The sequence below is a fragment of the Ascaphus truei genome, chromosome 2, assembly GCF_040206685.1.
Source record: "Ascaphus truei isolate aAscTru1 chromosome 2, aAscTru1.hap1, whole genome shotgun sequence".
In the NCBI taxonomy this organism is placed as follows: domain Eukaryota; kingdom Metazoa; phylum Chordata; class Amphibia; order Anura; family Ascaphidae; genus Ascaphus; species Ascaphus truei.
In genome coordinates, this window is record NC_134484.1 from 151,954,491 (window position 1) to 151,972,657 (window position 18,167).

Below are 18,167 nucleotides of genomic sequence, written 5' to 3' on the forward strand. Positions count from 1 at the left end.
ATTTTGGTTTACCTTGACGTGGCATGCAGTAATTATTATTATTATTATTTAAGTATTTAAACTTTATACTTATTACCATATATGTTTTGTCAATTGGATGTAGCATTGGGCACCCCTGTCTTTTGTTGTAATCCATATAGGTCTAAAATAAGGAGCAGACTGTACTCCTTGCAACAGATAATGACTCCCTATCCTTACGTTTGCAGAGGCTCTCCAGTGGAACATTTATCTATTTTATAATTAAACTCGTTTGCCAGCGAGATACTGTAAATGTCCGTATTCTAAATTAACTAGGTGGTGCTCCTCTTTATATATCTATGTTCTTCAGAGTGTACGTCATGTATTAGGGGAACTTAAGATTGTGATTCCACTCCGTCTATTAAAATTCCAAAATCGGATAAGAGCTCTGCGCCAAGGGGCACTTGTCATTTCTTATTTGTGCAGCTTGCGCTTAGACAATAAATGGTTAATGTGATAACCGGGTCCTCTTTTCCTGATATACTGGTATATTGGTATCATTCCCTAGCTACACAAATTTGTTCATATGTATAGAAAAGCACAGTGAATCAGAGCAGTAACTCCAAACACTATATGGTCAGATACTTGTTCTTGCCCAGCTATATTTATAAACCTTATTTACATATAATTTACTTTGGGTCCTAGATTTGTATGTATGTAGCCCCTTTTCACCCCGTGTCTAGGAAAACTACGTATGGTGCATTACCTGATTGGCTCAAAGCAGGCCTGATCCCGCTGCAGGGAACTGAGGGATCCAAGTGCAATTAGATTGCTCCTTCCCAGGAACACACAGTAAGGAATAATTATACACACAGTGATATAATAAATTATCTTTACTGGTAACACTAACTGATAACCCAAACCATACAGGCCTCGCATGGCCATATCCACACAGTGCCCTACTGTCCAATCACCACCTTTTCCACACCCTGGTGAGGTTCCACTAAAGTACTGAGGTGCACTGGGCACCTAACCACCCGGTGTCCACAGAGTCAATCCCACTCCAGTGTGTGGTTACACTTCCCACAGAATGTGTGTGTGGCCGTTGGTCCACTTGTAGAGATAGATACCTGCCCGGTGCTCCAGCACTCAGGTACCGCCAACTGATGTGAGGATCCATCTGATCCAACGAAGATGTCCGCCTCTGCATGGGGTGAACTCCACTTGCAGTGTCGCACCTTTAAAAGTCCCTCACTTGCGGTGGGGGTCTGGTCCCAGACCACAGGCCGCAAGTCACTGCATGGAGTTATTGCTGTGTCCCTGACACTATTGGGCAAATGGGGAAAGTGTACCTATCTGAGGGGCATTCCCTGAAGCACCCACAAACTAATGGCAAGTTGGGGCCTAGCTGGGGCCTAATGTGGGACACTAGGCCTAGTCTCAGGCCACTGGTACCTGAGGTGAAGTCGCACAGCAAGAAGAGAGTGGGTCAGAAGCTGCTAAAAAATAACCTTTATTGGTCCATTAAGAAGAAATGGAGGTACAAAAAACCCTCCTACATGTTTCGTGCACCAAGCACTTTATCAAGGAGTGTCTAAATGCAAGAATGAAAGGACCTACTAACTTGGGAAGTGGGGAGGGGTGGGCTTAAAAACTGGGAAGGACAAGCCACTAACCTACAACAGTTGAAACAGCTGAGAATAGGTTAACAGAATACAAAACCCCAGCAAGCTCTTTTTGGGAACCCCTGAGCCCCCACAAAATATATATATATATATATGTATATAAGTGTCAAAAAAGAGTGCTATTGAGCGTGGCATATGTACAGTACAGTATACAACAGATGACAGAGAAGCCCAATGCTACATCCAACATGACAAAAATATACAGTAAAATACTTATATATTATCTTGAAAAAGGGTCTATGTACAGCATAATGAAAGGACCTAGTAACTAATCTGCTGGATATAGATCAATGTGGTATTTGTCCCTCCTAATAGAGGTAAATGAGAATTTTAATCCTAATAGAGGTATATTAGTATTTTATCTGGTAGTGTTAGAACTTGCCTGGCTCGCAAGCTTACAACGCTTTGGCCAAAGGGTTAAACTAAATGACCGTTTTTCAAGAGAATGACCATTTTTCAAGAGAATATATAGTATTTTACTGTGTATTTTTGTCATGTTGGATGTAGCATTTGGCTTCTCTGTCGTCTGTTGTATACATACGCCACGTTCAATAGCACTCCTTTTTGACACTTATATACATATATATATATATATATATATTGTGGGGGCTCAGGGATTCCCAAAAAGAGCTTGCTTGGGTTTTGTGTTGTCGAAGCTTGTGCACAGAAGGTTTATACAGCTCAACCCTTTTATAGCACGATCGCTACAATGCGGATCTGCTTATGACGTGATTTGAGAGTGGCTCCCGATTTAAAAACATCTCCCAGGTGTCTTTTTTTTTTAAAATAACAACACACACACACACACACACACACACATACTGTAAACAGTGCAATAGATGTTAAGTTTGTGTATAGAGTCAGATTCATTATACAACCCTGTGGTGTTGCAGATAGAGAATTGCACTAGCATGTGAAGTACCAGGGGTTCAAGTTCTGCATGGTGTGGTTTAATTTATAAATTATTATTTTTATTATAATTTATTAATGACAAATTATAAAATAAATTAAATAATTTTATAACGCGGTCTCATTATGTGGACCCCGAGCACCACATTATAACGGGGTTCAACTGTATCTCTATATTTCCTCTATACAACCTCCTGTTACAATATTGCAATATTTTACAGGTACAATATAGCAATCTTACTTGTTCATAAAACAGGATGAATGGTATCTGTCTTATTTAAAGCTTCAGGATGAAATCAGATATTTTAAGCACATACCATATAATAATTCTCAAAATTAGCACATTTTCTGCATTTATATTTGTCCAGTGATTTTTGAGCAAATCATATAAAGTGTAGGAGCAAGAAAAGGGTGAGCACATTCACTCATGGTTTTCGTTTTAGTTACAATTTTTTTTTGATTTTCCTCGAACTCAATCACTTTCCAATTTCAGTTTGGCACAAAAAATTTAACTTAGAATTTTTTTTAAAAGTTGTTATTGATTTCTATGTTTGAGGGGGATAACGAGAAGCAAAGAAAATATTATTTATTGTTTTTTACAGGTGTATTTTTTTTTAAAGCTGTATTAATCCTGTGGATTCCTGGGCTCTTAATATTCAGGAGAAACTCTTGTTGGAAGGGTTAAGTTTGGGGGAATCACATGGTACTGATGGGGTGAATGACACCTTTATTATTTGCATGTTATGTGTGTCATCTATTTATCTTTCTGTATATTTATCTATCTGTTTTTTTCCCTTGTAAGTGTACTGTTAACTGTAGTTAGGACCGGCACAAGTGTTTGATGCCCTAGGCGAAACTTAAAATTTGTGCCCCCATCCCTTACCAGGCAGCGGCAGAGCGGGAGTGCAGTGGCACAGGAGTCAGGGAGCGGAGTGGCAGTAAAAGACGATGTCAGCAGAGGGAAGACAATGAGACCGCTGGCTGCGGTGGCTTGGCTACGGCAGGTGAAGACATCTGATCGGAGCAGGAGCATAGGAGACAGCAGGGGAGGTATGCGCTGTAACACCTCAAGTTGACCAGCATCTGAATTCCGGCGCCTGACTTCCGATGCCGGTGTTAAAGCACGTACCTCCCGTGCGATCTCCTGTGCTCCTGCTCCAATCAGATGTCTTTGTCTGCCACAGCCAAGCCACCTCTGCCCTCTGTCTAAAAGTTTTCCCTCTGCTGACATCGTCTTCTACTGCTGCTCCGCTCCCTAATGCACCATTTGCAGCTTTGCACCCTAGGTGACCGCCTAGGTTTACCTAATGGACAGGCCAGTCCTGACTGTAGCCCCTGCTAAAATGGCAGTGTTACAGTTGGTGAGTTTGGGTAGGATAAGCGGAATTGGGGAAAGATGGGGTTAGGTGTCTCAAGGTAGAAAGTGAGTCTCCTCCCAGGGAGAGGTGGGGATGCAAACAGCGTGTATACCAAAAAAGGTGAACAAGGCATTGCATAGCATGTAATACATGGATTAGTTGGATAGTTGGATTTTAAAGTGTATGTGCTATTGACACTTGTGTTAACAAAGTGGTCATGAAGACATGCTTTGTACATGTAGATATTATTTGGTTAATGAAATTTGAATTCATGTGTGATGGGCCAGATTAGGTTTTCTATATCGCAAATGCCTTGTACTGTACTATAGATGGAGAGCTTGTCCAGCTCGCATCGATGGACCAGTTGAAAATAATTGCGCTCTGGAAGATTGTGATTGCCATATCACAGTTCTTTGGAGTTTATTAAATAGCATGTGAAGCAATTTTGTGAAATTATTAAATTGCATTATTAATTTACATGCTAATTTTGCATACAGATGAAGACACCTCTGACATTTTAAATGGAGCAGCTTCGGCTTCCTTTTTACTCATTATTGAATTTTGTGCAGATGGCTTCGTTAATTATTTTTAAAGGTTATTAAGCATACTGTCCTGTTTTTATTGAATAGGTCCCTTAGTTTAAAATACACATTTTATATAAAAATGACACTATCCAATTATTCTCCCTGATGTAACAAAATTATTCCTCTCTCTGGCAGTAACATAGATGACATCACAAGTAGTGATGATTGTACCACAAAGAGATGGAGAGCACTGAACATGGCAACACGTGAGAAAACCATAACGTTCATTATTATTTAGACAATTCTTAGTACAATAAACACACAAAGTTTGTACCTTACATTAAAAAATTTAGAAATATGTTTTCTTAGTGTTTCTTAGCCTATAAAAAAGACTAGTTCAGCCACACAAAAATACTCATATGAACATATATTTATCTTTGTTAGTTTAATATGTTCTGATAATATTCAAATTAATTATATAAGACTGACTTGCAAATGCAGAAGGGGACACAAAATATATACACATTAAAATGCATTGTTAGTGTACTGTAGGTACCTGACTTTGGTTCTATAGAAAAGTGAGGTTGTCCATGTAGAATGCTGTATATCAATCTGGCACTATTTCCATAACTTGGGTCATCCATATCTACAGCTGTCACTTGTATGACTGATGTTCCTATGGAGAAAAAAAAAATAAGTTGCACTTTAAATTATTTTGTATAGGATAGTTTACAAAAGAACCTTATTTAATTCCAATCTGAAACAAAAAAGTCAGTGGTTGAAACCATAAATAACCATAGCATTGTTTTCTACTTACATATTTGATATAATTGAAATGAATGAAAAACGCTAAAGGTTGTTAAAATGACAAAAAGCAATATCCTTAATTTAATAACAGGGATTTATATTCTTCTCTGGCACAGAGCATGGAGCTTCTTAGCATTTTATGTGGGCTTATAGTGAGAAATGGAGAATGCACAGCTAATTACACAACTTCCATTATAATTAATTAAATTTACTGCATCTAACACATTAAAGATGCATTCACTTCTATCAATTAAATCATTAACTGCGTGTTACTCTGATTATTTTTATATTGAATAAGTAGGAATGGAAGCAAATACTTTCCCAGTTTATGGGGATTTCCCAGTGCTTCTTTCAGTAAGCTTGCCCTTATCACTGAGGCAGTCAGGGAAACGATTACCAACTCCTGACATTTTTCCTTTAGTAAAGCATGGTCGATGTTACAATAATATTTGTCAATCAAAGCAAAATAAGTAAATACACTATCCTCTACATGCTGAACTGAACTGAGCTGATAAACATTCAGATGGGTTGTTTGTAAGGATATTGTGAACAGTCAGGTTTAATTATCATAATTATAAAAGAAACAATAACTAACTAAATGAATAAGGGTTTGATAAAAAATAGTTCTGTTGCCAGAGAAACTACCATTGGTCTTAACCTGAACTTGTGGCCAACTTAAAATAAATAGATGTTAATTTAACAGAAAACAGAATATTTAACAGAATATTGAAAACATGATTTAATACTTTCAAGCTGTTTTTGTATTTGAAGTAATGATGTGACCTGCATGATGTAATACTCATGTGTGTTCTGTATGTATGTATTTACTATATATATTTATTTAAAAATATTTACATTGGGACATATATTAATCTATGTTCATAGGTTCATCTAAAATATGTCCTAGGGCTAATATATATCATAATGCATAATCAGCTCTTTCAATTTGAATTCAATTACATTTAAACAACAATTACAAATTGTTTACCCAAAGGTGGTCAGAATACTTTTTATTGTTTTGCTTCATTTTTATCCATATTTTAATAATAGTATTTGCTATTTATTTCTGTTTGCATTATACTTTTATATTATTTATCAAGTAAATGTGTATGGGGGGGTGTGTGTGGGCGGGGGTGGGGTGTACATAAAATAATATTTTATATTATTTTTAATTTATAACTCAAAATATTACCTGAAAAGGCAGTGTAGCCAATAGATTCTGCTAAATTCAAGAAAATTATGCCAATAAAAAAGATTAAGAGAAATATTATTTGCACTTCATTTAGATGGCTATCATACAATACAATACATTGAAGACTTGGAACCTTTGAGCAATCCACCATCTCCCGATATCAAACCCAAAACAAAATCCCTAAAATAACACAGCATAGCCAAGAGGAAGAAACATTGTCAACAGATTTATTGACAAATAACAAATGGAAACATAAACTTCTGCCACCATGCCACTGTGCTCTTAACCAGATTTAAGGACTCATGATGCCCATTCATGGCCTGCCTCTGCGCTGGGTGGCACTCGGACCATTGGACCCTGTAACACCCGAAGAATTCCAGGGGTAATCTACCAGTATCCACCACCCATATTTGATAATCTATATGGCATGTGTAGGATGGTAGTGGCACAGGTGGTAAATCAGTCAGCAAAATAACTTGAGTGATGCCAGTATTAATAAGCAGCTTCACTTATCTCAATCAGATTCTCACAAAATTTCTCTCTCATTAACTAGTAGACCCTACAGTTGTAGCTCATGCTAATAGTGATTGTGGTTTATAGCACTGGTGATATTAGTCATGGGATGTGGGATGACACTGGTTTTGTGGCAGTTTAGTCAGTAAGCTCCACAGTCTGCACGCAGAGAGCCTATCAGAACATTGTTTTTGGAAATAAATCTTTACTGTAATTTAATCTGCTCCCTCCTGAATATCTAGAGAGAAAATCTTCTGAAGCCACACTATTCAGGAAAAAGTCTCATCACAAGATAGATAAGAATATAAGCTTTATTAGCAGAGTGATTCAAGTGCACAACATTTCGGGGAAAGCCTTCCTTAGATGCAATAATTACATCTAGACAGTGAACACAAACCACATCTTATATACTCCCAATACACAGAGTGGTCTCCTTTTCAAATTTGTGCCAAAATTCTAATTACATGACGTCACTCATAAGTAATTAATATTCCTACACTGATCGTTCTTCATTACATCAACGTGTGCCACGTAGTATATTCACAATCCAATTAGTTGAAGTACATATTGATGGCAGCCATTTAAAAAAATGATTGTATTGTATTGTTTTGTATGTCTTTATTTATATAGTGCCATAAATGTACATAGCGCTTCACAGTAGTAATACATGTTGTAATCATATAAATAACAAATAATATATATAACAGGTCATGGGAATAAGTGCTTCAGACATAAAAGTAACATTAAGGAAGAGGAGTCCCTGCTCCGAGGAGCTTACAATCTAATTGGTAGGTCGGGGAACATATAGAGACAGTAGGAGGGAATTCTAGTAAGTACGTCTGCAGGGGACCAAGCTTTATGTATCATGTGTCCAGGATTATCCAGTGCTATTCATATGCTTCTTTAAGCAAATGCGTCTTAACGTGTGGCTTAAAGGTGGATTGAGAGGGTGCTAGTCGGGTATTGAGGGGAAGGGCATTCCAGAGGTGCGGGGCAGAAAGTGAGAAAGGTTTAAGGCGGGAGAGAGCTTTAGATACAAAGGGGGTAGAAAGAAGACATCCTTGAGAAAAATGCAAGAGTCGGGATGGTGCATAGCGAGAAATTAGGGCTGAGATGTAAGGAGGGGCAGAAGAGTGTAAAGCTTTAAAAGTGAGGGGGAGAATTGAGTGTGAGATACGGGATTTGATTTTAAGCCAGGAGAGGGATTTCAGGAGGGGAGACGCGGAGACAGATTTAGGAAAGAGTAAAGTGATTCTGGCAGCAGCGTTTAGGATAGATTGTAGGGGAGACAGGTGAGAGGCAGGAAGGCCGGACAGCAGGAGGTTGCAGTAATCGAGACGGGAGAGAATGAGGGCCTGAGTCAGAGTTTTAGCAGTTGAGTAACAGAGTAAAGGGCGTATCTTTGTGATATTGCGGAGGAAAAAGCGACAAGTTTTAGAAACGTTTTGAATGTGAGAGGAGAAAAAGAGAGAGAAACGAGTGTGACCCCTACGCAGCGTGCTTTGGCTACTGGGTGAATGATCGTATTTCCAACAGTATTGTGGAAGGAGGTAGTAGGGCCAGGTTTGGGAGGAAGTATAAGGAGCTCTTTTTTGACATGTTGAGTTTCAGTCGGCGGATGGCCATCCAGGATGATATTCCAGAGAGGCATTCAGAAACTTTGGTCTGTATAGCAGGTGTAAGGTCAGGGGTTGAAAAGTAAATGTGTGTGTCGTCAGCATAGAGGTGATATTTATTTATTTATTTTATGATGTCACATCCTTTAAAAAACATGGAAGCTGTCACATGGTACTTCAACCAATAGGATTGGGGGTGTTCCATGTGATGCCTCACATGCTAAATCTCACAATCCGATTGGTTGTAGTACCATGTGATGCCAGCCATTATTTTTAAGGATGTGATGTACTTCCCTTTAAGATGATGTGACATCCTTTTAAAAAAAAAAAAACAACAACCCTGTCACATGGTACAGCAGCCCATCAGATTGGGGGTGTACCATTTGACAATCAAATGTGATGTCACAGGCCTTATATAAGGCCTGTCCCATATAATTTAAGAAGAGTTTAAGAAGCTGATGAGACACCATCCGCCCATTGGATTACAGAAAAGAATACAGAAGAAAAGAATGAAGAGAAATGAATGAAGAACTCACCGGGGAGATGTCTCTTCAATCAAGATTTGATCACAGACTTCTTCGCATAGGCTGTTAAGGAGCATTGTGTCGAGGGTCAAGAGTTGGTGCTCGCATAGGACAGGGGTGAAGACATCAATTGTAAGAAAAACATTGATTGTGTTTTATTTAATTGTGCATTTTATTTTTAGTTTTTTTAGGTTGCCAATGTGTTGACAATGTGTTTATCTGTGCCCCTTTATGTATATATATATATATATATATATATATATATATATATACACAAATGTATACAACAAAAGACAAAAATACCCAATACTACATCAAACGTGACAAGAAATACATACAGTAGTTAAATACTTAACTTTTTGTATTCTCATAAGTAAGGATCATTAAGTTAAACCCTTTGACCACAGCATTATAAGGCTGCAGCCCATCACGGCATGACCACTATGCAGGTCCTAACACTACAGTACCTGTGAATATTCTCATTTATCTCTACAGTGTAGGGAGAATGTCTCATAAGACTAGTCCTTCTCAGATACATTAAATGAAAAAAACTGCTGCTTAAAAAGTGGGGAGGAGTGATCCTTAACCCAGGGAAGATGGGGCACAACCTCTACACAACTGTTAGGACCTGCATAGTGTACATCAGGCCTGCACAACTCGTAAAGCGAGAAGGGCCAAACTGCTCCAAGCAAAAAAAAATTGGGCCGCACGGGTAAAATCATCATCATCATCATCATCATCATCATCATCATCATCATCATCATCATCATCATCATCATCATCATCATCATCATCATCATCATCATCATCATCATCATCATCATCATCTCTTCTCCAGCACCTCTCATCATCATCATCATCATCATCATCATCATCATCATCATCATCATCCTCATATATCTCCCCTAGCACCCCTCATCATCATCCTCATATCTCCCCCAGAACCGCTCACTATCAACCTTTGTGATACTCCCCATCTATCTCTCATACCCCCATCTCTCCCCCTCACCCACACACATAATACTCCCCCTCCACATCAAACACACAATACCTCCCTGCACACCACACATCCCCCCCCTGCACCTCACATCCTTCTCCCCCCTGAACCTCACATCACTCTCCCCCCCTGCACCTCACATCACTCTCCCCCCTGCACCTCACATCACTCTGCCCCCCTGCACCTCACATCACTATCCCCCCTTGCACCTCCAATCACCCTCCCCCAGCACCTCCAATCACCCCCCCTGGCACCTCCCCCCCCTTGGCACCTCACCTCCCCCCCTTGGCACCTCCCCCTCCCCCTTGCACCTCACCTCCCCCCTTTGCACCTCACCTCCCCCAATGGCACCTCACCTCCCACAACGGCACCTCACCCCCCCCGGCACATCACAGAGCAGGCAGGACTAGCACACTCGTGCAGTCCTGAGAGCGGGTATGCGGCTCCCTGGCGAGAGAGGAGGGGGCTCGGGGCGGGGAGAGGAGGGGGTGATTCGCGGACGGGAGAGGAGGGGGGGACTCACGGCCGGGAGAGGAGGGGGGGACTCGCGGCCGGGAGAGGAGGGGAACCCGCAGCCGGGAGAGGAGGGGGGGACTCACGGCTAGGAGAGGAGGCTCGGGAGGGAGGATTACAGGGAAAGCTGCCGCAGGCCGCACAATGAGTGCAGGCGGGCCGCGTGTTGTGCAGGCCTGGTGTACATACTGTACCGTGACATGGCTGCAGGCTTATAATGCCTTTGGCCAAAGGGTTTAACTAAATGACCCATACTTACAGCATGAGAATACAAACAGTTAAGTATTTAACTACTGTATGTATTTTTTGTCAGATTGAATGTAGCATTGGTATTTTTGTCTTTTGACATCTTTCTCTCTTTCTCTCTTTCTCTCTTTCTCTCTCCCTCTCTCTCTCTCTCTCTCTCTCTCTCTCGTTCTCTCTTTCTCTCTCTCTTTCTCTCTCTGTTTCTCTCTCTCTTTCTCTCTCTCTTTCTCTCTCTTTCTCTCTCTTTATATATATATATATATATATATATATATATATATATATATATATATATATAAATTAGGCATTACCTGGAAGAAGGTCCCGTTTTGAGGCCCGAAACCCGAAACGTTGGTTGGTTGCAGTGCCGGTATATTTTAATACATATACTTTTGGACAATAAAAGGTGGTGTGCTGTCTCTTTTTGCCAGTATTTTATCTGGTGAGCTTTGTCTATATATATGTATACATACAGTATATTTATATCATTGTCACGTGTATTACTACTGTGAAGCGCTATGTACATTAATGGTGCTATATAAATAAAGACATATATACATACATACAGTACAATATACTGAAAATAATGTATATTCAGATTTTTTTTTAGCATTATTTACATTGCTGTATACTTTTTCTTATAGGTAAAAGTCAGGTCCGCAGGCGGATTTCCCGGGGCCCAGGACTACAGTTCTGAATGCCTCCCCTCCCCCCCAGCAGTGTTGTGAGCCTCGTATCACACCTCACGACCCCCACATGTCACACCTCATGTATTTGTCTAGCCTGCGTCTAACTCTTACTACCTCTTTTCCTCACTCACCCCCTCTCTCCTCTCACTCTCCCCCCTTCCATCAATTACCCCACTTTCACTCTTTCCCACTCACACAAAATATATTAAAAAAGCCACCCCAATTCTAAAAACTTCCCACCCTCAAATACATATTTAAAAAATCCCCACCCCCATAAATATATACAACGTTCCCCACCCCAAATACATTTTTTTAAACTCCTCCCCAATACATATAAAAACACCAATACATATAATCCCTCCAATATATATTTAAAAAAATAACAATACATAAACCCCCAATGCATCAAAAAATGAACCCCCAATGCATCTATAAAAACATTCCAATCCATCTAACCCCCTCCCCTATGCATCTAAAACCTTGGAGATGATCAGGCTGAGCCCGGTGACTGCAGGAGGGCCCATGACTGCTGGGAGTCTGTGACTGCTATGGGGGCTGGTGACTGCCAGGGGGGTGATAGCCGATAGGGCCAGTGACTGCCGGGAGGCGGTGGTCGGTACTGCAGGGGGGGCGGTGCAGTTGCTGCCGGGCCCCGGCTCTCCCCATCTGCAGGCCTCTTCCTCTCTCTGTCCCACACCGGGCCCTCTGATTTCAGCGCGCCAGGCCTCAACTCATGCCGCCGTGCGCCGGAAGCTGAGCCAAGCTTACTTCCGGTGCACCGATATCAGAGAGGCCCATCGCACGCTGACGTCATAGACTCGGCGTCTGACAGAGAGAAGAAGAGGCCTGCTGGTGCAGAGAGCTGGTGTCCAGCGGCAACTATTTTGTCTGGCCACTATGCCACTCGCCGCCACCGGGCCTGGGACACTTGTCTCTTCTGCACCCCACCGCCCCATGTCAGCAGCACTTGTAATAATTAATGGTAATATTTCAAATATTAGCATATTTCAGCAATAATTTAGTTACAGTATGAAAATCATTTTAGTTTGCTCATTAGTCCCTTTTTCTAACATCTAGTTTATGTATTCTATAGTTTGCAAGTACAGAGGCTATTTTACACATTACATTACTTACACATCAAATTAAAAGTACAGTATTGCCTTAACTGTGTTGATATTTTAACTCTATTTGTTTTATTTGTAAGCTTCTTGTTCTAAAGCAGTTATATGATATAAATTATTATATATGCATGCTAAAATAATCAAAAACTAACAAGCTAAACCTTTGCAAGAGATCTGTTCAAATTAATCATTTCTGATACATGAAAATAACCATATTAAACAGGTAATTTAGCTCATACTGAGTAATTGAGTATACAAAATGGTAGATCTATAGTATGCATCTCTGTGAATAATCTTAATCCAATCCTACAGTATACTGTATGATTGATGCCATCTCTGACAAACAGCAAAATAGTAATGTAAAAGCTCTAAAATGTGCTGGTTACTAGGATTATGCTTAATAGATAAAGGAACACAGGTACACAGGAAAGAAATTGCTTACGTGACTGCACTGTGATGTGTCTCTTTCACTCGAGCTATATCTGATCTTGAACCCCTGCTACACAATCTAATATTTGAAGATTTTGGGTTCAAAATAAAAATCCCTAGGCTTTAAATACAATAAATTCTTCATCACCTTCCCCAAGAAAAATAGCATTGCTAGGTTTTTTTTTCTAAGACCACACAGATTTCTGGAAATATATTACTATTGTAAGCACCAATGACCATCATTGCAAGGTAAGAAAAAAAATACATGCAGTATCTTAGCTGATTTTTTTCCTTTCCAGTCTGACAGTGTAGACCATTAACATGTAATTTAACTGATCAAAAAGCCAATAAAAAAATCCATGGCAGTTTATGACCTGTGCAATGTATCCCTGCACCTCATTATTGTACTCCATAAGCAATGTACGCTACTGCATACAGTAAGTAGATAATTCACATATACACTTTGAGGAAATGTCAGGCAAAATGTCTCCTGTCCAACTTCAACACTCTTAAACCACACAGATGACTATCAGTGTTAATAAGCAATCACAATTTAAATTTGCAATGTGTACAATCTATATTTGTTTTCCAATGTGGAATCTTACTCTCAAAAAATTAGGTTTAGGATCAGAGTGCAGTATAGTAATGCCATTCTGTAGATAATTTTGTCTTTTGGTAGTGCAGGAATCAGACCTGGAAGCAGTCCCTTATCCGCTTCATGTAATATAGTATCCAGAAAAAGAGATGCTCTGCCGCACATACAAATAATTATATTCAGGAGTGCATATTTTTTATTTTGAAGATGACCGAGACAGGAAGCACATCGCACAATACGTTTTGAGGACGCAATCCCCTTCATCAGGTACCCACGTGTCTCCTGCATTTGTGGCCACCTTATGAAGGGAGTTGTGCCCCCAGAAATGTTGTGTGAGGTTCTTCCTATCTCGATTATCTGTAAACTAAAAACATATGCACTCCTATATATACAGCTCAACCCCGTTTATAGCACGATCCGATACAATGCGGATCCGCTTATAATGCAGTTTGAATGTGGCGCCCGAAGCAGAAGATCTCCTACCATGTGTTTTTCAATTTTGCCTGCTTCTCATGATTCAGACATCATGCTGCCGGCGGCCCCCCCTCCCCTGTCAAATGACGCTGGGGGTCAGGTGAGGTCATATCTCCAGGAAGACAAGGGGCAGCCTCCAACAAGAGTGGGCAGTTAGGAGCTCTGGCACAGGGGGACACACAGAACAGATCAAGCAGCTGCGATACCTGAAACTTGGGAGTTTCTCATTGTTTCAATCCCCCTCTCTGTTGATGCCCATGCAGAAGTCACTGAACACTTTCCCACGCAACTGACAACAACTTCTGCAATCTAGGAGCCGGCAGTGCAGGGGTATACTGAGGGCATCAAGACTGTATAGTGCCTGTAACGCTGCTCCTGGCTTGTCCTGTGACCTTTCTTCCGATAGACACATTGTAGCTAAGGTGGGGATGGGGGGAGTGGTTTCTGAGATGTCCTTGTTGTGTGCATTAGGCTGCATCCTAGCCTAGCGCTGAGTGCATGGCTCTTGCCGAGTTGAGTTCCTGAAATTTAAATTGTCCCGTCCCCGCTCACGCAGTGCGCGTGCCCTCATGGGTGGGCGGGCACGCACGCTCTCCCAAGCTTGGCGCTTGGGGAGACCACAAAAAGAGACTTTGAAGTGCGCTCAACTAGTCCCCATGCCCCCATGCGTGTGCTTACAAAATAGCCAGGACACACGGCGCTCATGGTTGGAGAGCTGGTGACGTCACATCTGTCAAGCATGAGCGCGGTCAGCACCAGCGGGGCCGCAGCCTAAAAAGATACAAGAGCTTACTATTTGTGGCTCTGTTTTTCAGCTGCAACTTTGGCTTCTCTACAGCAGGTAATGGAGTGGATTATAAAGCAGGGGATGTAATACTCCCATAACAGTGCTGGGCTGTTCGCTTTCTTTGCAACAAATAATCATAGTCTACAGGAGAGTATTTATATCTAATATAAAAGACATCAGTCTGCATTCGGTTTCTTTAAATTGTTTTTTGTTCTCTGAAATGTGAAGTACTTCACCATTAGACCTTAATAACAAGCATGGATCCTTTATCACAAAAATACACTCATTATAATATTCCACAGAAGAGTATAAAATACATTACTTTGCATTCATCATTTTTGAAGGTTACTTGTTCCCTTTAGAATACTTTACCATACCTAAATATCAGTGTTAAATAAAATGTTGCTGTTACAGTATATAGCTGTTTACTCACCAAGTATATACAATACATAAAACAATGCAGAATACAGTGCAGGGTTTCCTTTTAAATCACTGGGCAAGAAGTAGACCCTATTATTAATCTGAACATAAAACAATACAAATATTTGGGGTTGTTCTCTGTATTCCTTTCATGTTAGTGACAGCAGGCAATGAGTGAGGTGAATGATATACTATACTAGTGGGAGGTCCAGGTGTTAAATAGTCCAGCGTAATTAAGACTTTATGAAAATATACATCTGTTTTAGAGAGGTCTCTGACAACAGAATAAAGGGAATTTGTTTATTAGAAATATATTAACCTATTTACAGCTTGTTCAGGCTCCCTTTGCGTTGAAAAGGTTCAATCTTGCTACAGTAAAGTTATTGGTAATATTAATACAAACTCACAGACACACACACTCACAGACACACACACACACACACTGTCTCTTTAAGGTAGCTAGCTCTCGAGCTGATTTGTCAGCCAGAAGCTGACATGAAGTAGGGTGAGAGAGCAGCCAGATGTCGTTTAAGTGCTGGGTAAGTGCTGCATGAGGGTGCCAGTGCCCTAAGTCTGGGACAGCTGGGAGAATTATCCCAGCTCTCCCCCTCCAGCAGACGTGGAACCCATGTTAGCGGCGGCCATTTTTTATCGCGATCCCGGTTATTACGCGGCCCAAATAAGTGGCCCCCGAGCACCGCGTTATAACGGGATTCAGTTGTAGTTATTTAGAGTAATATTTGTAAGTACGGCAGAGCATCTCTTATACTGGATCTTTCTCTCACCCTTAAAGCATGTAATACACATACATTTTCTCAATACAAGCAACTGTGACCATACCTGCCCCTTAAACAATGAACCTACCTCTCTCTTGCTTTACTAAGCCTTCTATTCTCATTGCCTAATCTCAAGATTTCTCCATGGTCCTCTACAATGTGATTATTGTACCTTTTTCTCCTTTAAAACTGTGCATCCTCCTCTGTTTACCTGTGTTTACCTGTCTGTGTGTTTACCTGTTTGTGTGTTTAGGATATGTCCATTTCTTCTTTTCATACTCTCCAATTATAAACTATTTTGACTTAAACTATTACTTCACCAACTCGGTGAAGGTCTGGGAAACAACTAAATTTAAGTGTGGATTAACCTCGAGGGGATGCTGATGACACCCATATTCGACAACATCGATTTTGCTCCCTGTCTGAGCGGTAAAGACTTTGTAATTTGAAAACAAAAAGGAATCTTAAGACTTTGGGATCTGGAGGGGAGGAAAAATATAAAAACTTTTGAGCAAATTAGATCGGAAAAAGAAATTCCCCACTCCGAATTTTTTAGATACCTCCAGAATAGAATGATTCCTGCGCTCCTACCAATTAGGCTAAAATAAAATAATAATTTCATGAAAAAGTGTTATTTTTTTAAACCCTTTGGCCAAAGCATTTATAAGCCTGTATGCACGACAAGGCATAACCATAGGCCTATCTTTTTACCAGCATCATACTTCTATAGGGAGGAGTGTGGTATTATGTACAGTTTCTCACAAATATTAGGCAATCCTTTTCCTTGCTGCATACTCCCTAAGGGCATTTTAAATATAGTATCTCTGAAACGTCATATGGGTAGGTTTATTGGCTCATCTGCTTTACTTACTGTCCCAGCTAAGCTCAGTCTAAAGCTTGCCGGGAGCTGGCCGGGAGCATAGCGGGCTAGCCGCGGGTCCGTTCTCCGTTTAAAATGGAGTTTCCCACGCGGCAGCCTCTTCAATAGATCAGCGCTAATGGCGCTTACTATTGAAAGCGCCCGAGGCGCGGGAAAACCGGCCGAAACCGGGCCAGTTTCGGCCGGAGACAGCCCGCGAGCCACCCGCACTATTTTAAAACTGCGGTGGCGGCCGCATTAGAGTCAGCTCGGCCGTCACTGTAGTAGTTACAGAGCCCCTACCAATTTTCCTATTAGTGCAGGTATAATACTGTACACCCCAGTGTCAGTTTGGACATCACACTCTATTGAAGAGTAGATGAATGTATAAGGCTGACAGAAAGAAATATGTGTAAGTTTTATTATATCCACACCAGAGAATTTGTACACCCACCGTTTTCTTTTAAAGTAAGTTAACTATGATCTTGGCCAGATTTTAATTGCACTACTCACAAAAGCTTATGCTTTATTTAACCCCTTCAGGGCTTTCACAATTGTTTCACCTGTCCATGGGACAATTATTACATATATCAGTGTAGGTACCTGCATACAGTTATGCCTCATCGTGGCATGCAGGCTTATAAATGCTTTGGCCAGAGGGTTTAACAAAATAACCCTTTTGCATTAAATTATTATTTTATTTTAGCCTAATTGGTAGGAGCGCAGGAATCGTTCTTTTTGTTTTTCTATATGTAAGGCCTCTCTTTTTACCATCAGCAAATTTCTATAGGGAGGAGCGTGGTATTATGTACAGTATCTCCAGATTAGAGCTTTCTACTCCAAATTACTGATGCAGCGGCTGTTATTCGAACACATCACGGTGCCGATTTTGAGTTCTCTGCTGTTCCCCACGCAGCATGAACACGGCCAATCGCCCCAGGCACCCACACTTTTTGTGGATGTTTTGTTTGAATTTCATGGATTCTGTTTCTTTGTTTGCAATAAAATGGATGAATTGTAATGTGTACAGTACTGTGCTACTGTGTCAATTTCATGTTTTTAAAAGCCAGAACACTAAAATTTGTTTTTATGCACTCGCCGCGCTCTCATCTTAGTGCGGGAAGGCTGGAATTCATCCCGCAGTTTCAAATCAGGATTCCGATGTACATGACGTG

At 40.7% G+C, this 18,167-nt stretch overlaps 1 protein-coding gene across 1 annotated transcript in view; it reads right to left on the reverse strand.

Moving 5' to 3' along the window:
- Positions 1 to 18,167, reverse strand: part of LOC142486927 (cadherin-19-like) — a 252,368-nt gene that overhangs the window by 88,029 nt on the left and 146,172 nt on the right. Inside the window, exon 4 of the mRNA XM_075585433.1 lies at positions 4,991 to 5,110. Coding sequence (XP_075441548.1) covers positions 4,991 to 5,110 — 120 coding nt within the window. The remainder of the gene's footprint in view (positions 1 to 4,990; positions 5,111 to 18,167) is intronic.